The following is a 23095-nucleotide window of genomic DNA, read 5'->3' on the forward strand; positions in this document are numbered from 1 at the left end:
GCCCTTTGGAGAAAGAGTTCGAAATGATTCCTCACTTCTGAGGAAGAGCAGAACTCTCTTCCCCCAGAGAAAGACTGAAATCAGAGCCGATTTTTTATGAGGCAACGTCCAGGAAATGGTGCAAGAGCTGGGTGAGGAAATCCAAGGGGGGATTTCGGCCCGGAGTGAGTCCGTTCCAGCTCCAAGATGGAGAGAGCCTTTTGTCTCTGTGTCTCCCATCATACCTGCCCTGCCTCCTCCAAAGGGTGATTGTGAGGATCAGGTGATACATTTTATCAGAGTTGCTTTTAAGACTAAAATGTTGTGTGTTTGTTATTTCCTTGAACTTCACCAATAGCACCAGAGGTCTTCCAACAAAAGGATGTTAACATCTGGATTACCTACCATGTATTTCATCAAATTTAAGATGTTGTCAGTTATAAAATAGGGGCTTCCCAGGTGGTTCAAAGGTAAAGACTGCCTACCAAGCAGGAGACACTGGTTTGATCGCTGGGTCAGGAAGATCCCCTGGAGAAGGAAATGGCAACCCACTTGAGTACTCTTGCCTGGGAAATCTCCCGGACAGAGGAGCCTGGTGGGCTACAGTCCATGGGGTCATGATGAGTCAGATACAACTTAGCAACTAAACAAGTTATAAAATGCACCATTTTAAAGTGTAACTCTAAGGGGGAAAAGCTGCTAAATCCACTGACATCTGTTGTAAGATGTATCCTGATTTCAGAAATATATATGTGTATAAGTGAAGTGAAGTCGCTCAGTCCTGTCCGACTCTTTGTGATCCCATGGACTGTAGTCTACCATGCTTCTCTGTCCATGGGATTTTCCAGGCAAGAGTACTGGAGTGGGTTGCCATTTCCTTCTCCAATATATGTGTATATATATATTTTTAAGTATGACTACCACAGGAATGGTGTGAAGCAGTGGAACAAACATCACACATTGCTCTCTAGGTCCTGTCCCCCATTGTTAACTAAGTGTATAACTTTGGGCAAGATGATCATGCTTCCTAGACTTGTTTCCTTATCTGTTTGAAGAAAGAACTAGAAGAACTCTTAGGTTTCTTTCAGCTGTAATATTTTATGTTTGCTAAGAAAAGAAAGAAAGTGAAGTCTCTCGTTCGTGTCTGACTCTTTGTGATCCCATGGACTGTAGTCTACCAGGCTTCTCTGTCCATGGGATTTTCCAGGCAAGAGTAGTGGAGTGGGTTGCCATTTACTTCTCCAGGGCATCTTCCTGACCCAGGGATCAAACCCAGGTCTCCTGCATTGCAGGCAGATGTTTTACCTTCTGAGCCACCAGGGAAGCCCAACTGTCTCTCAAATCTTCTCTTTCTTCCTTCTCCTTGTGGCTCCATTTCTGGCCTTCATCATTTAATTTGAATGACCCCAAGGGCCCACTGACCTCACTTCCTCTAGTCTTGACCCCCACCATTCATTTATACCTTGAGATCATCATACAGAACGTTGAGGACCCAAACACAATTGCATATGGTTGTCACATTCAAATTCAGAGAAATGATGTGCAGGTAGAGTTGTGTTATTTGCTGGCTATAGAAGACAGTGTAAACCTCATAGACAGGAAAGACTGACTTAAGTTCAAAAAAGATAAGAGAAAAGCTAGTGCTTTAAATTCTTAACTCTTCAAAAGTCTTCAGTGCGAAATAGGTTTCTAGCAAGATGGATCCACTCCTCTCACAGTTTTGGTTTTATGCCTTTGGAAAAAGGAGGAGGGAAAGCTCGGAAATTAACTGAATGAAAATAAGCATTGTTTCCATTGGAGGAGACAGGCTACATAGAGTACCACATCCCTCAAGGTCGTGTGAAAGATCTATAACTTATTTTGGATACAAAACTCCAGGGAATAATGCCTGGCGACCAACTTCTTGCCAACTGAAGATGAACAAAATTTTTCCATCTCTAATTTCTATGTCTGCTTCTTACCGACATGGTCCTGTCTCACCCTCCACAAGTGAGATGATGTAATAGCTAACTTGGCCAAGGATTGAGGAGCACAAATAAAACACAGTTCAGACAGTTATTGTTCAAACAGCAATGTTTAGTTGTACAACACATAAAGTCTAGCAACATTTACACAACCAGTTTGAGTGTCTGTTGGCTTACTTTCAATTGGGAAAATTAACCGTAATGTCACCAAAAGATTGGCTGGTAACATTTAAGAAATGGGTCGTTCTTGCATCCCCTAGGCTTGGGCCTCTTGCTCCATCAGGACTTGGTTGTAGATGAATGGCCCACAAGTCACCAGCCTTTGAGCAAGTTGTGTCCAGGTGGAAGTGGTCGGGCAGTGGGCAAGGGGTAGTCCATAAAGACACGGTGCAGGGGTGGGCAGTGGCAGCCAACATTCGCAAACATTCATGCATCTGATGGGAGGGCTTTGCCCTCCACTGGGGATTTTCCACTAGCCTACAGTGACCAACTGTGGCCAGGCTAATTCATTACTCACATTAATGGAGTGGGGGAGGGGTGGGGTGTAGGACTAGCCAGGGTAGGTGGGAAGAGATTCCCTCTTATTGCTAAGTGGACAGAAGGGTGTTTTTTTCTTCCTAGAGTTCAACATCTCGTGAGCTTCTAGAATTTGGTGTGTGTGTTTAGTTCTTATTTAAAATCTAAGGATAAGGAAGTCAACTCCAGGAATGTCTCTTCAGGAAAACCACCATTCCTAAATGGCTGTTATATGGGGTAGGGAGGGTGTGGGGCTACACTGTGGGCCAGTCACCAGTGGTGATTTTTTTAAAAAAGTGATCCTAGCCCTTGCTCCCCCACATCTGGAGTGACCCATCCTTACAAATAAGCTTTAAGCAATGAAGGAGACACCCTTGTCCCACGTTGGGGCTCACACAGCTGACATCAACAAATCCGACAAGCAGAAAAGTTGCTTTCTTGACCCTTTAAGGAAGTCAAGAGCGCTCATGCAGATGAATGGACAGGGAGCAACGCCATATCCCTTGGAGATGGTTACAAGTAGCTGATATGGGTTTGCAAGGGTAGAAGAAGCTCTTGGTGAGTTCTTTCACCCTATGGATGGGATAGGATCGGCTGACACAGACGATAGAGGGCGGCAGTGCTGGGGGAACTCCATTCCACTGGGAGGAGAGGGGTGGTGTGGATAAATGGAAGCAGCAACTGTCCTAAAGAGGCAGCTGGCCCCCCCCCATCTGCTGAGGGCTGAGGGGCTGTGGTGGTGGGCCCGAAACACAGCGCTAAAGAGCACGTGGCCCTGCAGCAAGAAGAGCTGAGCGGGATGGAGGGAGGAGCGGCACTCGGAATGGCCTTCATTCTGCAGTGGGGCAGGGGGTGGCCGGCACGGGTGGAAGGACAGTGCCCAGGAGGCCTTCTCCCTGCAGGGGGTTGAGAACGGTTGAGGGTGTGGAGACCGGCAGCTGGCAGCAGACATACAGAACAGCTTCTCCAGGGAGGCTGAGACCATGGTTGAGGAGCCCCAGGCATCATTCTCCTATTCTCTTCCTCAGCCTCCCCAGGGCCCCCCAACTCCCACCCCAGACCTCCCCTGTGAGGCCAAGGTGTCTAGTCCCACGTCTTCATATAAGCCAGGGGTCCCTCTTCTGTTGAAATTTAGCAACCTCTGGACTCTAACCCTGCGCTGTTCTGCTCTGACTCGTGCCTAACCTGGGATAACTGTGTGGGTGAGAGAAGATGGGGATTGGAATGGTAATGAGCTTCCAGGAAAGATTGGAGACCATGAGTTGGGGGCCACTAGCAATCTGATCACCCAGCTCTTTCTCCTGGTCTGCTGAATCTTGGTCTTAAGTCTGTATGTTTTCCTAGCACCTGAGTGATAAGGGCCTATAAATGCTGGGATTTGTAGAGGACTAGTAAAACACCTCGGGTTGGACCAGGAGATGAAACAGGAGGTTGTAAGAGGTTACTGTAAACTGTATCAATTTTTCCCCTTGCCTGAGGCTAAATTGTTTCCCCAGCTTGAAATTTCAGCCACCTTACAGACTAAAGGAGAAAGAGTAACTTGTGTGTCAAACAACATGGAAAATATATGCATTAATAAATACAGGTCTGAAGGGGAAGGCAAGAAAAGGCTACATGTAGGCTTGTGAGTGTCACTGGGCATATCTACAGGGGTGAGGAAGAGGAAGTGCAGAAAGCTGAGAAAGACAGACAAAAATGCAAGTAGCTTCAACACGAGAAAGAGAATAGAAGAGAAGGAAAGGGAGGTCAAGTATATACAAGGAGGAGAAAGAGAAGCCAGCTTTAAGGAGGAAGAATCCTGATGGACAGGAGGGAGATGAGGTTCAAAACTGTCTCTGAAGCCAAACGACCAAGAAAGACAAACACTGTATATTGTTCTTGATACTTCTTTAGACTCAGTTCTGCTAGGACCTGACACCTAAAACAAAGGTTGTCTCACTTGACCAGCACATGTGTTTCTTTAACCAGACACTGGGAACCACATAACTCGCTGTGTCCCGTCCTTTGCAAGGCTGCCCACAAGCTCAGGGCCGTTTTCATCGCTCAACTGCAGAAACTGTTTCCCATGCTTCTCTACAGATCTGATTTCCCTTGTAATCCCCTTTTGTACTGTCCTGTGATTTTACTGGGGATGTTAAGTGGCCTAAAGTCACTTTGGGAAGAAACCTGGACATAAATCCTAAATATAGAAGTGCAGCTCAAGTGGATTAGGCTAAAAGGAAATGAAAGGAAATGAAAGAAGTCAGAGCGGGCAGGACAAAGGAAGGAGGGAAAGGGAAGAAAGAGAGAAGAGGGGAGCAGAGGAGAGTGAGGCGGGGGGCTGGGGGTGGGACATGTGGAAAGCAGCAGTCTGCGACAGAGACAGGTGGTAGCTTCTGGACAGTGAATGCCACACAGACCGAAGGGTGGAGCTCTCCTCCACTTGTAGGCACTAATTCTGCAGGAGCCCAGCACTGGCCGACTTCTCTGCTCTCCCCTGATCTTTCTTTTCCCAAAAGTCCTAGCCTCACCACAGACCACCCCGAGCTTACAGGGAGGGTTAAGTCTTCAACTCCCCCCACCCCACCATCCCAGGTCGAGCTCCACAGACCGTCTTTGGAGAATCTCTGCAGTCCCTGCTCACAGGTGGGTTCAGAGATAAGAAAGCATTACCTGAGGCTCACCTGCTCCCATCATTTTTAAATGAAGCCTCCCCCAGACCTCTTGAGTGAGGCACACGGCCTTGTTCTGGGACACAAGGAAAGGAGACAGATAATGGACAGCCATGGAGGAACCAAGCTTACTAGGAACTTTCCAGGGAGGCAGTATAAATACCTCAGCCCTGCACAGGCGCACACACATACACACACATGCGCGCACACACACATACACACTCTCTATCTCTCATACACACACAACACACACACACACTGTAGACAAGATGCTCCACAATTACCAGACAGGCCTGTGGGACAGAGTAGAAAGGAAGAAGGTGGTGGGTGGTGGTCTGAGGATGTGTGTGTGTGGGGAAGTGGGTATGTGTGATGATACAGAGAAAGGGTCGTCATGGGTTACTGTCGTGGCTTTCCTCTGTGTCCACGCTCACCGGGGGGAGGCCTCCATTGTCATTAAGACGCTTGGCCCTGTAGGTCTCGTAGTGGATGTTGTGTGTTACTTCCTTGAGGTCCTGGAGGTGGGTCCTGAAGGGCAAGAGAAAGAGGGATGTGATTAGGGCCAGGATGAGGGAGAGAGGACCCACGTCTGAGGTCAACACATCGCTTCCAGGGTCTGGACCCAGTGACTGGGACCAGAGAGCCAATGACACCTCTTGAGCCCCTTGTCCTTCAAGATGGGAGCTGGGACTGCGGCAGAAGCTCTGTCAGAGGGATGTGGGGACCGAGGAAGTGGATCTGAACAAGTGGCCTCTGGACCCCAAATAATTAAACCTGCCATCGGATGGGAGGGGTGCATCTTACCTGATGACAAAGTCTCGAAGCAGGGCAAACTCACAGTGGTTGAGGTTTTCCACTGTGAACAAACAGACAACAAAAACAGGTGGTCACTTCACTGACGCAGATACCAGCAGGTGAATTTCTGTTCAGGTCATGGACTGAGCCATGGGCCGGGCATTTGTCACCTTCCAGAGGTGTGCTCATCCTGGCACTCGACTGCACTGGATTTTACTCATTGAACAAGGATTCATGAAGCAGCGACAAGGGCACAAAACTATTCTAGACTCTATGGAATAATAGCTCATAGGTAGTATTATATTCCCCATTTTATCGGAAAAGAAACTAATACACACGGAGTCTAAGAAACTTGCCCAGGCCGAAGACACAATTTCCATGTTTAAGGAGCTTATAATCTGATTGGAGGACAGTAAACACACAGAGAGAATAATCGAGCCATCTTAAAAAGGTCATGATGGCTTGATAAATCTAATTCAACATAGATCAAGTGCCTACTATTTGCAAATCACTTGACAAAGACGATGGAAGCCGAAGAGAATTAAGTCATGAGCCCTCTTCCTCATAATCTATGGGTAGGACAGATATTCTTATAATTTCATTCAATGCAATTGATGAGAAAATGCTATTTTAAAAAAATCCCAACAAAAGATAGAAAAATAAGAGACAACATGATATAATGGGATAAACTTGATTTTGAACTCAAAATATCCAGGTCTAAAATCCAGGTTTCACCACTAATAAGTCATGTGATCTTCGGCAGGACACTTAACCTGAGACCCAAGTGCCTCAGCGAGGATGATCTGAGAACAGGGCTTCCATCCCTACCCTGCCCCCTTCAGAGGGTATCATGATGAATTCATCACCGAAGTGATTCTCTGAGAGCTCTCAGAATCACTGTGACCTTCTCAAGGTCACATCATTCCTAATAAAATAAAAATGGCAACATCTGAACAACCCTTCAGCAGCTTTTCAGATCATGCCTCCTTTCATGTGAAAACCTTTCTCTGGTTTTTCTGATCCTTATTAATCTCTCCATGTTCTGAACTCCTTTGACCCTCGAGCTAGTGCCTCCCGGTCAGGTGCTAAATCCATCTTTTATTGCTTCCTGCTCAGGAGTCTCAGCTTCTCAATTAGACTGTAAGCCCCTTACGGCAGGGTCTGGCTGGCTCTGGCTGGCATTCATTTTATATCTTGCATCCTAGGACTGTGCCTTGACCTACAGATGCTTAATTAATAACCATAATTGACTGGCAACCAGTTCTTCAAGAAGATGCATTGAATTACCTTCAATGATGCCCCAGGGAGTCTTTCTGCCGAGGACCCGCTTGCCATTCACTTGGTACTCCTTGTCACTTCCCACCACAGCGAAAGGCATGCTCTCCTGCTGACAGAGGAGACACACGCGCATGTCATCCTTCTACTCTTTGCGCCTCCAAGGGTCGGACAGCATACGGTCCTGGGCCTCTAACCTTGAACTGCACATTTCTGAAGCTCATTCAGTGATCCCACTGATGGCAGAGGCCAGGCTCTTGTCTCTTAAAAAGAGCACTGGACTGGGAGTCTGAAGTCCCAGGGTCCCAGACCTGATTGCTCCCCTGCCTGGCTGGTTAACTTCAGTAAATCAGCTTTCCCACAACTGGAGAATGCTTTGTACTCTTTAGCAAGGTTTGTACTTTTAACAGGGTTTGGTTTGATTTGGAACAACTCTGTGAGCTAGTCAAGAAAGACAGACCTCTTAGACAACACCCACCCAATGGACAGCCAAAGTAATAAGTTTTACATGGTCTCCCGCACTGGCAGAGGCCCATACCTGCTGCCCTGCCAGAGTTCAAAGGCCACTTTCTGATGTACCCAGGCTCCTCTGCTCCAGCAGGTGTCTGTTCCCAAGTTGATCTGCCTGGTGTGTACTGTTATTGCATTTGGATAAATTAACTACTATATAAGCTGAGGACAGACATATCAGTGTGGAGATCTGTTTCTCTGAAAATGGAATGTTTCAGAAAGACTTGATAAAGGTGAGTTCCTTTTGCATTAAGAATGGATTTAGCAGGACTTCCCTGGTGGTCCAATGGTTAAGAATCTGCCTTCCAATGCAAGGGACGTGAGTTTGATCCCTGGTCAGGGAACTCAGATCCCACATGCCACAAGGCCCAAGCTCCTCAACTAGAGAGCCTGCATGCTGCAAATTACAGAACCCATGTGCTCTGGCCCCAACTAAAGAGAAGCCAGCAAGCTACAATGAAAAGCCTGCATGCCACAACTAAGACTAGAAGTAGTAAAAAATGTATTATTATTTTTTTAAAAAAGCACTGAATTAAAAAAAAGAGTAGGCTTATCTCCAAAGAAGAGGCCTTGTCTCTATATAAAAAGAATGTTTAATGAACATGATGTGTTTTTGATAATTTAATAATTCAGTAAAACATCTATTTTAAAACATTTAAGATTTGTATCTTCATTTTTAAAATGATTTCTTCAACTGATTTTTTCAATGAACTACCTGTCTCAACTACATCAGGTGAGGGGCTTCTCCTAGGTTACCACACTTGATGGAGAAGGAGACTCAAGGCCAAAGCAAGGGATTTGTCCCAGGTTACAGCGATTAGTGGGAAAGCTCAGACTAGAACCCAGGATTCTGATGAGAAATCACAGAACAGTGGAAGTTCAGAATTGAGAGGGATCTCGGAAATCATAAATGTCAAGGGTTTCCCAGCCAGGTTTCATGAAGCCTTAAGATTCCCAGGAAACACTTCAGGGGCTGCTCAGGAGTTAGGGTTGAAAAGACCCTGATGCTGGGAAAGATTGAAGGCAGGAGGAGAAGCGGGCAGCAGAGGATGAGACGGTTGGATGGCATCATCGACTCAATGCGTGAATTTGAGCAAATTCTTCCGGGAGATGGTGAAGGACAGGGAAGTCTGGCGTGCTGCGGTCCACGGGATCGCAAAGAGTTGGACACACCTGAGCGGCTGAACAACAACATCCTGGAGTCTGCCTGACACTTAGCTTTTTTAAAGGGTCCTTCTAGGGGAGCAAAAGAGCCGATAAGCCACTCATCTAGCCTGATCTCTGAATTTTAAGGAAGGAGAAACTGAGGAGGAGCTCTGCCTGAAGCTTTTTCTGCCTGTATCCTTCCATCACCCCATACTTTGGTTTTGGTTGTCCTGGTGGGGGAACCAGAGGCTTTTGTTGGCTCTGGGAATGGACAGGAGAATTTGGCTTTACAGTCACAGTCAGGGCCCCCAGTCCTCATCCTCTCCCATTGTCTGGGTCAGGCAAGGTGGGGCAGGGAGTGTGGAAAGGGGAAAGCAGGAGGAAAAACAGAAGTGGGACATGATACATATCCCAGGGGGACCAATGTGGGCATCTATGTGATGAACAGACTTCTAGGCACCTACCCGGATTTTGTCATTCTCTGTCTTGTCCTCCAAATCCTCATCAAATTCCTTCTGGGGGTAGAATTCAATGCCATTCACTTCAAGCTCCTTTCGAACCTAGAGGTGGGGAGAAGCATGGTGGCCAAGTGTCAGGATAGAGAGAGGGCTGTCTGTGCATGTGCATGCTTGTGCAAATGTGTGCATACTGAAGCCGGAGGGGTAAATGGCAGTCATCTTTGAACTCTGAGGCGCTGGGCAGCAGGAGGATCCTGAATGAATGGGAGCCCCAGCCCCATAGTTACCACTGCCCACCCCAGCCTGCCACAAGGAAGAATCCGGGGGTGCGGTCTATTCCTCTCAGGGTGTAAGATCAGGATCCAGACAAGCAGGACCACTGAGAACAGATGCCATGTGGGCAGTGCTCATGCCATACTTGTTTCTCTCCTCTTGGCAGGGAGGAGAGGTCCAGCTCGCCACCCCCAGCCTCTCCCTGTTTGTCCTCTTTCAAAGCTCAGCTTAAGTCTCCTCCTCCAGGAAGTCACCCAGTGCTTTTCCGTAATCTCCTTGATGAAGTTTCTCAAAGGCAGCAACCATCTTTATACTTCTCCGGCATTTCCCCAACCCAGTCCCCTGTGTGTCCAGCACAGGACAGAGCTTATGGAAAATAACGATAAAGACCAGTGGGTGGTTGATTAATTAGTCTTGTCCTTCAAGCAACCTAACAGTGCGAAGTGGTTTCTCACGTTGGAGGTGATTTATGCATTTAGTGGTATTTGCAGATATTAGGAGGGCGAGAAGGCTGGAGCCGCGCTAACTTCTCTTCTCCACCAGCCTTGCCTCTCTAACAGTTGAGAAGGAGCCAGGTGGGAAGTGGGGTAGGAGGTGGATATAGTAATAAAGGATAGAAGAGGGCTTGGACCAGACGGGAGAGGCAAGCATGGGGACAGGAAAAGGAGGAGGGGCCTTCTCACCCTTTGCTTGAATTCAGACTTCTCCTCCAGGGTCATGGTGTCAGCCTTAGCAATGACGGGGATGATGTTCACAACTTTGCTGAGGTGTTTCATGAACTCCAGGTCAAGAGGTCGCAAGCTGGGGCCCAAAGGAGGTGGGGTGTCAGAGCCACCATGCCCTCCCCCACTCAGCCACTGCCACCACTCCAGGGGCACCCTTGGGACAGGAGGACTGGGCTGGGAATTGGCTGAGGCAGCCACCATCACCTGTCTGCAGAACAGAACTCAACTCTCTACCCACATGTGGCCCACCAACTCCCTTTCTCTCTCCCTGGGCTCTGGGGCATATCCTGGCTTTCTTTAAGCCCCACTCAAACCACTCCTTCATGACACCTTTTCTGACCTGAGATCTCTTTCTCCTGGGAACAGCCATGGACTGTTGTCCCCACCCATGCGTCCTTGTGTCATGGTCATATGTGTGTCTATTCTGCCTACGGGACAGCACTTTTGGACAGGCCTCCCCCCGGTCCCCTACAGTAGTCCTGCAGGGGTCCAGCTGGGGCCTGACCCCTCCCCTACCCGAGGGCCTCTGGACTCTGGGGCCCCAATCTGGCTGTAGTTTGAAGTCCACCAGACTCATTTAAGTCAGGTTGCCTGCTGGCCTGCTCTGACCTTGGGTCCAGGCTCTAGGGAGGGATAAACGCGAACTTCCCTGCCGAGTTCCTGAGCTGCACCGTTGAAAACCTGCTGAACGTCTGGCTCCTCCAAAACCTGGGGCCTGCCGCACTGTGCCATCGTCTCAAGAATGAAATTCTTGCCTAGCCGCTGGGCTCAGTGACAGTTAGGAGACCTCCCCAGCAGGAAGGTGGCCTGCTTGTCTATTTGGATGGCTCCATTCTCCAGCGCACTCCCTATCGTTCAGCCTTGCCTGATACTCACAACCAGAGTTCCCGGCATGCCCGATGGTTGTCAGCCTTCATCGCTGGACACCTGGCTCCTCTTGCTGGGCTGGCTACCCTCCAAATGCCTACAGCTGGGTCACCCCTCCCTACCTCCACCTGAACACCAGCCCCAATCCAGTAGCCTGGGCCCTTCCCATCTCATCCTTCTTGCTGCCCCTGACCCCAGGCCTCTGCATAGCAGGTATCTATTGAACAAACGAGGAGCCCTTTGTCCACAGCAACCAACTTCTGTCTGCTGGCACAGTGATGCTATGGTGCTAACACACCGATGGACAGCATAAGGGCTGATGGTGAGCTTCTCTCTCCTGTCAAGGATCTCTGAGGGACTCCCAGGGCCATGACTATGTGGGGGCCCACCTGATCTCCCCAGCTGAGTCTAGATATCACTCATTCACTATAGGTTGGGACCAAATGATGCAAAGGAGGCAGGCTGGGGGACAGGGGCAGGCCTGGCACATACGAGTGTCCGGTCGGGGAGATGAAGTAGAGGCAGCAGTGGACACGAGTGTCAGGGATGCGTTTCTTCCTGGCGATGTTCACCTCCTCCTTCAGGAACTTCTCGTACTGCTCATTGATGTACTTCTCAATGGGCTCCCAGCTGGAGGAGGGGGAAGAAAGCAGATGGAGGTCTCAGAAGGACACGACCCGGGAGCTCCTCTCACCAGGGTCAGGAGGCAGGCTCTCATCTCCATCTCAATCCCTGCCTCCCGAGGGCTCTCGGTGACCTGTTGACTATTCTCCCTCGGCCCCCATGGGTGGCTTTCCCTGTTAGCAAGGGCAGAACTCCTCTGGGGTCCAAGCCCCCTGATTGACCTATGGGAACCTGCAGAAACCCACCCTACTCCTGACAGCAGTGCACTTTCCCCACATCCATCACTTACTAGCTGGGCCACTCTGGGGAAGTCTCTGCCCTTCTCTGAAGCTCTTTTCTCATAAGTGAAAAGAAAGTAACAACAGGTGCCTGGAGGGAGTCATGTAAGAATTAGAACAGAGGTATAATACTGAACGGGGCTTCCCTGGTGGCTCAGCGGTAAAGAGTCCACCTGCAATGCAAGAGATGCAGGTTCGATCCCTGGGTCAGGAAGATCCCCTGGAGAAGGAAATGGCCACCCGTTCGAGTATTCTTGCCTGGGAAACCCCATGGACAGAGGAATTTGATGGGCTATTGCAAGTCCAAGGGGTTGCAAAGAGTCGGACTCGACTGAGGACTAAACAACAACATTGGTCTGAACAGAGAAATGGCACAGAGAAAGCTCTCAACCCTGGCACTATAATAATCCACAGGGTAAGCACAAGCATATAATCATCCCAGCGCAATAATTCATCCTTATCATGCTGTTGCTGTGATAGTGACCTTTCCTTCTCTAGGAGTGTGTGGACAGCCAGAGAAGAAGTGACCAGCCACTTTCTGAGATCAACACAGCCAATTCCAAGGTATGTTGTTGAGAGGCCCTGTCTGTCTGGGGCAGCCCAGGCTCCCTCACAGAGGCATAGCTGTCTTCACCCCTGTCTGGGAGCAAACTTCTGCCCAGAACCTTCTGTAAAGCAAGGAGTGTCACTTGCCATCTGGTTTTACATGGATTAAGTCATTAGCCACCGTAGTCACTGACCTACAATATATCCTGGAAGGAATTCGGGACAAAGAACAAGATAAGGCTCTCTGTGCTTTGGGGAAACAGGCCCTTCAATAGTTGTATTTCAGGAAAAAAATTTTGGACCCAAATTCTTACACCTTCCCCGACTTAGACAAGCACTAAAATCATTAACAGAGATCTCTGTTCCTCTTGACTGGCAGTAGCCTTCTGCTGAGATGTATGCCTGGCTGCACGTATCCCCAGTCAAAAAGCACACGCATACTGGCCTCCGCCCACCTTCTCAGAGCAGGTCCTCCACGCCTTCTGGGCGGCTGACTCAGACTACAGTCCTCAGTGTGTGCGTGCGTGCTCAGTTGCTAAGTTGTGCCGACTCTTTGTGACTCCAGGGACTGCAGCCCGCCAGGCTCCTCTGTCCATGGGGTTCTCCAGGCAAGAATACTGGAGTGGGCTGCCATTTTCTTCTCTAGGGGATCTTCCCGACCCAAGGAATGAACCTGCATCTCTTGTGTCTCCTGCATTGGCAGGCAGATTGTTTACCACTGAGCCACCTGGGGAGCCCTCAGTAAGAGAGTGAATAAGACCCAACTCAGAACTCTTACACTGTGCTCTTTCTTTTTTTTTTGGCCATACCATGAGGCAGGCACTGTGCATTCTGTTCAAGGCCGACACTTCCATCCTCACCCGGGCAGTGTACTTCCCCACTTTTGGCTGGACGCTGGATCCCCAGAGGCTCTCTCCTCATGGAAACTGCCCTCCCCCATGTTTTCCTCCCACCCTCTCTTTGTCTAGGTGGCCAACACCTGGCCCTCAGGCCAAGCTCTCTGCCACAACCTCCAGGTCCGCCTGGGTTTGCACCCCAGCTCCCCCTGCTCCATTGCTCCAGCTCCTGATCCACTCCCATCTCCAGGCAATGCCTCGGCTGACATTCCCTCTGCTCTGTCCCCCTCTATCCTCACACCTGGGCCCCATTTGGTCCTCTCTGCTTGCTTCCTAACAACCCCCTCCCCTCTTCAGCAAGTCTTGCCACTTAAGCCCTCAGCATGGAGGGCACAGATGGTTCTCAGTTTGAGTGAATCTGCTCCACATTCAGTGTCTGCCTTGCAGTCTTTAGGATGGAGGTCTCACACACAGGCAGACATACCAGTTTTCATTGTTGATCTGGTCTCCAAAGCCCGGGGTGTCAATGACAGTCAGCTTCATCTTGACACCACCTTCCTCGATCACTGGGGAGTGAACAGAGAAGGCACCCGGGGGTCACTCCTCCAGCTGACGCCAGGTGTCCCACTGCCTACCAGCTGGGGGAGACCTGGGCTCCTTACTTCTACAGGACCAATGACTGGAAAAATCAAGTTCAGGGTCCTCAACACTTCAACACCTTTGTTCATGCTGTTCCCTGCACCCGGAATGCCTTCTTTACCCCTCTGTCTGTCTAAATCTACCCAGTCTTGGGACTTCTCTGGTGGGCCAGTGGCTAAGACTCCATGCTCCCAATGCAGGGAGGCCCAGGTTCAACTCTTGGTCAGGGAACTAGGATTGCAGACGTGAACTCTTTGCACGCTGTGAAGAGTTCTCGTGCCTCACTAAAGATCCCTCGTGCTGTAACTAAGACCTGGTGAAGCCAAATAAAAAATAATAAGTATTTTTTTTTAATGAAAAGAAAAAAATCCACCAGGCTTTATCATCCCACTCAAGTCCTCCATCATTTCTAATTCCCACACCCCCTTTTCTGACTTACAGTCAAAAGAGTTGGCTCCGTCTTGCTCAAGGGCTTAATTCTATTCTGTCTTCAGGCTGTCTGTCATTTGTCTCACCCCCCAGAGGCCCCATTCTTCCCCCTTTCTGGCAGAGGCCCTTGGAAAAACGCCCGTCATGGTCCCTGCTGGGTCCTTACCGTGCCCAATAGCTTTGATCTCCACTGTCTTGGGAATCTTCTCCTCCCGGTTCCAGCTGGAGGCCTTGCGGCTCACTTGGGACTTGAAGAGGGTGTTGACCAATGTTGACTTGCCCAGTCCACTCTGACCTGCAGCAAGACAGGGAGAGGATGAGAAGGCAGGGAGACCCCAGGCCCAGCTCCCAAGCCTAGCATCTCTCCCTTGAGCTTACAGAATTCTAGAGCTGTGATCCAAGTCCTTCACTGACCACTCACTGGAGAGGCTAGAGGCTGAGCAGGGAGAGTGAGTGGATGGGAATGCTTTCACACTTGCTGGTGAAGGACCTGGGGAAACGTCAGTCGAGTTGCACATTCTCTCCTTCCAGAGCCCTGGGAGCGCTGGGAAAGGGGCAACCTCTGCACTTGCATACTGGTTTTCCATTTCATTTTTGCTTGACCTAAGTTTTTAGTCTTTAATCACACTTAAAGATGGAATCACTTTGCATACTGACACTGCGCTTCTGAAGAAGATTTCATTCCAAGGAAGAGCTCCATAACTAAAAGATAGGTGAAAACCACTGGTCTGAGCAGAGTGTTTCTCAAACATGCACAAGAATCAGAGGATAATAAAGAAAGCTAAGTGAAGAATCGATGCTTTTGAATTGTGCTTCTGGGGAAGACTCCTGAGAGTCTCTTGGACTGCAAGGAGATCAAACCAAACAAACCCAAAGGAAATCAACCTTGAATATTTACTGGAAGGACTGATGCTGAAGCTGAAACTCCAATACTTTGGCCACCTGATGCAAAGAGCCGACTCATTGGAAAAGACCCCGATGCTGGGAAAGAAGGCAAAAAAGAAGGGAGTGGTAGAGGATGAGATGGTTAGATAGCATAACTGACTCAATGGACATGAATTTGAGCAAACTCTGGGAGACAGTGAAGGACAGGGGAACCTGGTGTGCTGCAGTCCGTGGGGTTGCGAAGAGTAAGACATGGCTTAGCAACTGAATAACAACAAAGATGCTACGTGGGAAGTGGTAAGAGATGAGTGGAGAAGTACTACCAGGCCACGCTAGGAATTCAAACCCCTAAACTTATGAAAGATTATTAAGTAGGATGGGTGATGATGAGTTTTGCAGGGTAGAAAAATTATTCAGTCACTGGGAGACAATGGATTGAAGAAGACGGAGAACCAGGAGAAAAAGAAGCAATGTCATCATGCATGCTGTCTAGTTTAGCCAATGTTTTTTAGAGCAAGATGTTCCAGATGATTTACACTCTGGCCCAGATGTATGAGCAGCTCTGAGTCAGGTAGACGTGGTAACCCAGGGTAGGTGCAGGGTGCTGGCAGTGGAGAGGGAGAGGGTAGACAGACTGGAAGAGATATTTGTGAGGTAAAATTGACAGTATTTAATGACCGACTGGATTGGGGGATAAAGCAGGAGGAAGAAGGATGATTCCCAGATCCCAGTTTCAGCAACTGAGAAAATATGTCACTGCGATCAAAGGCAAAGGTCCCTCCCTGCTCTTATATTCTGTGGTCCAGTGACCCTACTTAGTGACCAATGTCCTGAAAATTCTCTTCAAGCTTGAAAGCACTACCAAAGATCAGAAAGAAGACCACCCTTCCTCTGATCCCCCCCAACTCTTGAAGGTGGGGAAGAACAAGGGTGGTGCTCCCAGGCCTTGAGCACAGCTACAAGGCTGTCTGTACAGAGAGGGGGTGCCGGGGCCAGGCTGACCATCATCCATTCACATCTCCCACCCTCAGATCAGCCAGCCGTGTGGGAAGAAAGGAGTCAGGCCTTTGTGATCAGCACGCTGAGATCTTTCCTCTGAGAAAGAGCTCATCCTAAAGAAGCCAGGGCTGAGGCCATCCTAAAGAAAGAAGTGGGATTCTAAAGGGTGCTGCCTGCCACCAGGGTCTCCAGGGAGCCCACGGCTTCCATACCGACCACCATGATGTTGAAGTCGAAACCGGTCTTCATGGTCTTCTTGCGCATCTGCTCAATGATGGTGTCGATGCCGATGTAGCCCAGCAGGTTGGGATTGATGCCGATGGGCTTCATGGGCACTGCCGGCTTAGGCCTGGGCTCGGGCACCAGCTCTGACATGGCTGCGTCCGTCCTGGTCTCCGGGAGCCCTGCAAAGCCAAGGTGGGAGGGGCAGGCTGAGGTCACATGGACACCACAGTATTAGTCTCTGGATACACAATCATACAGAATTAGGCCTGGACGGGACCGTGGATGTCCTCCAGTACAGGTCTCCCATCTCATAGATGTGGAGTGGGAGGCAGTGGTAAGGGCTCGCCTGAGAACATAGAACAAGTCAGATGGAAAATCTGGACCAGTACCCAGACCCTCCCGTTGCTGGGGTGCTTTCAAATGCACCTCGCTGCTCCAAAGCACCACATCTGTGTCTCTAACCCAGGGGTTTCTTCGCCTTGGCACTATTGACATGCTAGGTCAGATAATTAGAGCAGGGAGCTGTCCTGGGCATTGTAGTCCATTTAGTAACATCCTTGGCCTCTACTAAATGCCTGTGAGTGCTTAGTCACTCAGTCGTGTCTGACTCTTTGCGACCCTTTGGACTGTAGCCCACCAGGCTCTTCTGTCCATGGGATTTTTCAGGCAAGAATACTGGACTGGGTTGTCATTTCCTTATGCCAGTAGTAGCTCCCAATTTAATGATCAAAAGCATTTTCAGACCGTGCCAGATGTTGGCTGGCACTGCCAACAGTTGACAGCCACTGACCTAAGAGATGTCTGGGGTTATTCCAACCTGAGTCCTGCCTCACCCAAATAAAGGGCAAAGCAAAGACCTTTTAGGATTCTGGACCTAATGTCTATTGACTGCCTGTTCCTGCCCTAGTTGCTTTGTCTTTTAGAAACCCATGGGTCTGGGACTTCCCTGGTGGTCCAGTGGTTAAGAATCTGCCTTGCAATGCAGAGTGTGCGGGTTCAATACCTGGTAGGGGAACTAAGATCCCACCTGCTGAGGAACGATTAAGCCCGTGCACTGCAAACAGCCCGTGAGCTACAATGACAGATCCAGCGTGCCACAACTAAGACCTGATGCAACCAAACAATCTTTTTAAAGAAAGAAGCAAAAAAAAAGAAAGAAAGAAAGAAGCACATGGGGCTATCTCAACTCAGCAGAGTGAGCATCAATCGTGTCTCCCAGTCTGTGTCCCCTCTATTCCATGAGCACTGGTGCAAAGTAGGGGTCTCTGTGCCCTGAGGCTCCCCAGACAGCCTCCACGCCTTATTTTTTAAGTCATTTATTGCTTTCAAATTTTTTGTTTGGCTGCACTGCACAGCATTCAGGACCTTAGTTCCCTGACCAGGCATCAAACCCATGCCACCTGCAGTGGATGTATGGAGTCTTAACCACAGGACCACTAGGGAAGTCCTCTCCAAGCCTTAGTTTTAAATCTGAGGAGGAGTAAGTCTCCCCTGCTGACCAATGAGGACAGGATGAGGCCCAAGTAGGGGCAGTCATGGGCCTAAGATGACATGACACGCTGTGTTCTTGGCGTGGTGGGTAACAGGAGAAAGGAGAGCCTGAGGTCACAGCCCTTCCCCAGTGGAGAAAGGCAAACACCCTTCTGGGTCTGGCGCATCATGGGCATGTTCATACACATGAGAAATCTGTGTTCCCCCATCAGGGCACTGTCCCTCCAAGGTGGGTTTCGGGACATGGCATCTCCACTTCCCTCCCGATAAGACCGGTGTGTGTGGTGACGTGGGAAGGGCCTGCCTCTGTGACTTGCCTTCTCTGTGGCCTCAGGTGAACCGCCTGCCCCCATGCACCTGCTTCCTCTTCTGTAAACTTCTCAGGATAGTGACGAAGGCTGTGGGGAGCCCCGCATGTGAGATGCACCCCCACTCTGCCTCATTGCTGCAAACCCTCTTGGTCCTGCCCCTTCTCAGTTCCCAGCCAGGAGGGGGAATGAAGTGGTGCATGAGAAAGCACTTGTTAAAGGGAGGTGCCCAAGATACTAATCACCCAGTGCAGTCACTGGACTCCATGCTCTCTGGAGGCCCCCTTCCGGCCTGGCCATTCTAGAATCCTATGGCTCCTGGTTACCACCCTGCAGGGTCTCTGGCTCACAGGGAGAAGTGATGGAGCAGCAGATGGGAAAGAGAGAGGGCACAGGAGCACCTCCCTCCCCCACCCTCAAAGCCAGCCAGGAGTCTGTTCTTGTTCCCCCACCACCTGGTCCTCTCCCTGGTCCTGGCATGTCTCTCCACCGGAAACCGTTCTTTCCTTGTCATCCGCGGGCACAGCCAAATCTGATGGAGTCTCGGGACCTCCCCAGGGCCTGGCGTGGTTCCCTCCTGCTTCCCAGGAAGTTGTTGCCAGCCAGGCGGCTCCAGAAGGCACCCAGATTGGCTCGGGCCTGAAGCAGCTGACTATCAGCAGCCTGGCCTGCGCCTCCACTCTGCACGTGGTTCCCGGGCCCGACTCAGCACACCTGCACTGGGGCCAATGCCCTGGTTTCCCTATCCAGCTGCTTGCCAGGCCGGTCCTCTCCATCCCCCGGGTCCCTCCACGGCCAGCCCACTGGGTCGCCACAGCCACTGTTGTGAGATGGAGCCATCTGTGTGCACGTGTGTGTTTTGGAGGGGCAGGGTCTTACTCTACAGACCTGGAAAATGAGTCTGGTATTTATTTATGGGAGTTTTTATAAGGATTTTTATAAAGTCTGCATCCTCACCCTGGCCTTCTCAGCCCTGGCCTATCAACCGCAGCAGCCTCAAAGACCACTCCCCAGCACAACTTGGTTTCGAGAAGAGGCCAGCTGACCAGATTCCCGGGCAACTTCTAGGGGCTCCAACAGACCGGAAGCAGAGTCCACTTTTATTCCTCCATCGAGCACCTGTCAGCACCCACAGAGCTCCTGCTGGCAAGATGCCCCTCCCAACCACATGGCCACTACATGCCAGTCACGTGCTAACGACGACCACCCATCAGCCACAAGTATTGCAAACCTGCGGCCGGTCACGGTGTCACAGCCTTTGCTGGAAGACCCTTTGTCCACTCCAGCCCCTGTCGACCTTCCTTCACTATACAGGAAAGCCTCCGCCTTCCCATCTCACGTGGATGCCTCCCTTCTGTGCTGCCTCAGCCCCCTGAGTACCTCTGTACTCATTACATTCATTCACTCACTCACTCCATCCCATCCGGGCCATTCTATAGGCCCTCCAGTGAGAGCTGACTCCAGCCAAACCCTAGACTAAACGCCAAGGACACTGCTAGACCCCAGACAAGGTCCTTGCCTCATACTGTCTGCTGAGGAGACCTCCAGAGCACAGGGCGTAGGCAGCTCCAAAGTTAAATTCTGTAGCTCCCTCCTCTGCCCCTGCAGCCCCTCCAGGTCAGGCCATGCCAGCTCCAGACGGGCAGCTGGCCCATCCTTGACTCCCAGGCGGATGGCCTCCGGGAGCCTCAGTGTTCTCCTCAGGAAGACAGGGACAGTCCCGACCTCGCTGGGTTGCTTTGATGCTTACACAAAAGTGTGGGCATAAACCTGGCACTGGACATATGCCAGTTGCCACCCTTTTTCAGGGCAGGAGCCATGTCTTATGGATTTCTGTGCCCCAATGTACCCAGTATAACAAGGCACTCAGCAATGCATGAATGAACGCAAGCCTCACTCAGGAATGAATGAACGGATGCAAGCCTCACTGCAAGGCTGATGTTACTCAGAGCCATCACCTTTCTCCTCCTCCGGATGCTGCTCCCCTGGTGGAGCAGCTGACCTCCCACCCAGCAAATGGCTCTTGGGTGGGCCCCAGGCTCGGAGACAGACTCTGTTATGAGACCTCCCCACACAACAGGGATTGGAGGAGGAGCTCCCCAGGGGTGGGGAAGAGCTCCGGATGGGCTCACAGCGGGATGTAACTCAAATATGCCATCCTGCCTATGTGGTTCCTGGGGCTCCCTCTGAGCGCCCAGCTTTCTCGGGGCCCTGCCTGCAGCACCTCCTGCTGGGAGCCACCTGCCCCAACCGTGCCCCTGGGAGAGACCCTGTCCATCCCCAGCTCAGCTTTGGCTTAGTCCCCACAGAAACGGCTACCCCCCGCCCCGCCCCCACTTCCCTGCCAAGCAAGAGCCCTGGTGCTTTCTTTTACAGGGAAATGAACGGGCTTTGTCTTTGTCCGGCCCAGGGACCCCACCCCTCTGCTGGGAAGGTGGCCGCAAAGGGAGGGGACCTTTCCAGAATAGCAGAATAGCACCTGCCTTCCTGGCTTCGCGAGGATCCAGGGGGTGGGGAGGCTCTTCCTTCCGGATCCGGAGATCATTCCCAACCCCCAGACCCCAGCAGTCTTTAAGACTCCACCCCCACCCGCAGAGGCAATTTCAGTCCACCCCAACTCCAGCCCCTGGCTCTCAGCGGAGAAATCACAAAAGATACCTTAGTACTTTCCCATTCACAGAAGCAAAGGGCCCTGAGATATATACCCCTTCCTCCATCCCAGTCCTCTGGAGGCCAACGAGTTCCCTTGGAGACCACCAGCTGGTGCCTGTCTCAGCGTGCGCCCGCCCGCCCCTGTGTGTGGGGGAAGGGGTCTATGTGTCAGCGCACAGGTCTCTGAGCCCGGCTGTAGGTGGTACCGATACCTGTGCGTGGTGTGCATGTGTGTGCACGTCTCAGTGTGCTCCAGCGCGCATCGCGGTGCCCGCTTGCGTGTTCGGGAGTCTCCGTGTCTCTCCGCCTTCCCGTCTGTGCATTTCTCCGGGCTTGGACATCTTGGGGAGTGTGCCACCGTGCACATATGTCACCGTGCGTGGGCTCCTCCGCGCATCAACCCTCCCCCGGTAGCATCTCCAGCTGGGCTGGTAGGGGCCGCAGCCTCCGCCTCCCGGCGCACGCCGATGGCCCGGCCGGCCTCCTTACCTTTGGACATGAATCCTCCTTTGTCTCGGTTTCCTCCGGGAAGATGCTCAAGGGCGCGGGGCTGCAAGGCTGAGCGGGACGCGGGCTCCTCCTGGGCCGAGCAGCCCCTGCAGCCGGGCCTCGCCCTTCGGCGCTCTCCGCCCACCCGCCCGGCCCGCGGCCCAGCCGCGCCGCCCCAGCGCCCCGCGCCGCCGCGCCCGCCCGAGACTTCGACTCCGTGGCTCGGCGCCGCGCTGCCCCTGCCCGCGCGCACCGATGCCGCCGCCGCCGCCGCTGCCGCCGCTGCCACCCGCACCACGTGACCCGCGCGCCGCCCGCCCCGCCGAGGGCCCCTCCCCCTCCCACGGCGTCGGCGCCCGCACCGGCTCTCCGCCCGCCCGCCCGCACGCGGGAGCGCGGGCACCCAGCGCCGGCTGAGCGGGGGCGCTGGGCCTCGCAGGCTCGAGATGCCGGGCTGGGGGCGGCGCCCCGATCCCATACCTCCGCCCGGATCCAGCTCCCGGCCTCTAACTCTCTTAAGGCTGGGGTGGGGCGGGGGCGTGGGGGACCGGTGACAGCTGCGGGATGCGGTGCGCGAGCGTGAGTCACGCGGTGTTTGGGATGTTGGGCTGATTCCGTGGGGTTCTGCCCAGGCGTGGGTGCCGGTAGAACCCTGCCTGATTCAGGAGCCCGGGTTCCAGGCCTGGCTCTGGGATGACCAGCCCTATGACCTTGAACTGGTCAGGAACTTTCTTTCCTGGGCCTCAATTTACGGGTCAGAAAAAAAAAAAATCTTTCTTGCATTTAATCCACATGAATGGATAGCATATTGCTAGGCCAGGTGGACATAGGAATAAGGACCATGGTTTCTACCCTCAAAGAGCTCTGGGTCTGGTGGGGTAAGGCAGAAAGCTGGACTGTCCTAACACAGGGAGTAGGGTGTGCACAGGGAAACTGTAGGTGCAGGGAGGTGGGCACCCTGAGAAGAGGGGTTTTGTAGGATTTCTTGGAGGGGGTGCGGGCCAAGATGGAAAGGCAAATGTAGGTGGGCGGGAAGAAGGGAAATCGTTCCATGGAGAGAGGACGGCTGTGGTGAGGAGACCAGAAGTGAGAGCTGCCTGGTGCTGCGGACAACAGAGCTCCTGCGTGCAAGGAAGCAAGGAAAATTCCAGACGGATACAGAGCTAAGAGGCTGGAGAAGTCCACAGCCTTGGGAGTCGAGCTAAGGAGCTGGACTTTAAAAGAAGATAATGGTGAGTCACCAACAGCTGTTAAACAGAAAGTGCTCCCATGAGATGAGTCCCTCATCTCATGCTAGTTGAAGGGGGAGAGTGGCCTTGCAGGGGCAGAGGGATGGAGAGAAAGGGACACAGAGCCTAGGACTGAGGAGGTTGGGTCACAGAGTTGGAATCAGACTGACTGGGATGAAGGAAAAGAAAGAGGAGGATGCCTGGGTCTCTAGTGGGGTGGGACCTGCAGCTATGGGAGTGATATCAGGGAAGGCAGAAGTCAGGAGGAAAAGGGCTGCCTCTGGACCTGCCTGGGAGCTGTCTGGG

The 23095-nt window shown here is 51.6% G+C and overlaps 1 protein-coding gene across 3 annotated transcripts; it reads right to left on the reverse strand.

Moving 5' to 3' along the window:
• Positions 1 to 2034: 2034 nt before the first annotated feature.
• Positions 2035 to 21720, reverse strand: SEPT3 (septin 3). Of its 3 annotated transcripts, none has more exons than XM_027540636.1 (11): positions 21561 to 21720; positions 16608 to 16799; positions 14678 to 14806; positions 13928 to 14009; positions 11652 to 11789; positions 10251 to 10368; positions 9301 to 9396; positions 7193 to 7289; positions 5915 to 5966; positions 5545 to 5638; positions 2035 to 3355 (listed from the first exon to the last, which is right to left on the reverse strand). In XM_027540636.1, exons 1-11 carry the CDS (start codon positions 21568 to 21570, stop codon positions 3290 to 3292), a joined length of 1074 nt encoding a protein of 357 aa, XP_027396437.1. In that variant the 5' UTR covers positions 21571 to 21720; the 3' UTR covers positions 2035 to 3289. The 3 variants fall into 3 exon arrangements, with proteins under 3 accessions (XP_027396437.1, XP_027396436.1, XP_027396439.1); XM_027540635.1 differs by having other exon boundaries at positions 7193 to 7292; positions 21561 to 21718; XM_027540638.1 differs by lacking the exon at positions 21561 to 21720 and adding an exon at positions 21284 to 21401 and having other exon boundaries at positions 7193 to 7292.
• Positions 21721 to 23095: the final 1375 nt, after the last annotated feature.

Source organism: Bos indicus x Bos taurus, chromosome 5 (genome assembly GCF_003369695.1).
Source record: "Bos indicus x Bos taurus breed Angus x Brahman F1 hybrid chromosome 5, Bos_hybrid_MaternalHap_v2.0, whole genome shotgun sequence".
Classification (NCBI taxonomy): domain Eukaryota; kingdom Metazoa; phylum Chordata; class Mammalia; order Artiodactyla; family Bovidae; genus Bos; species Bos indicus x Bos taurus.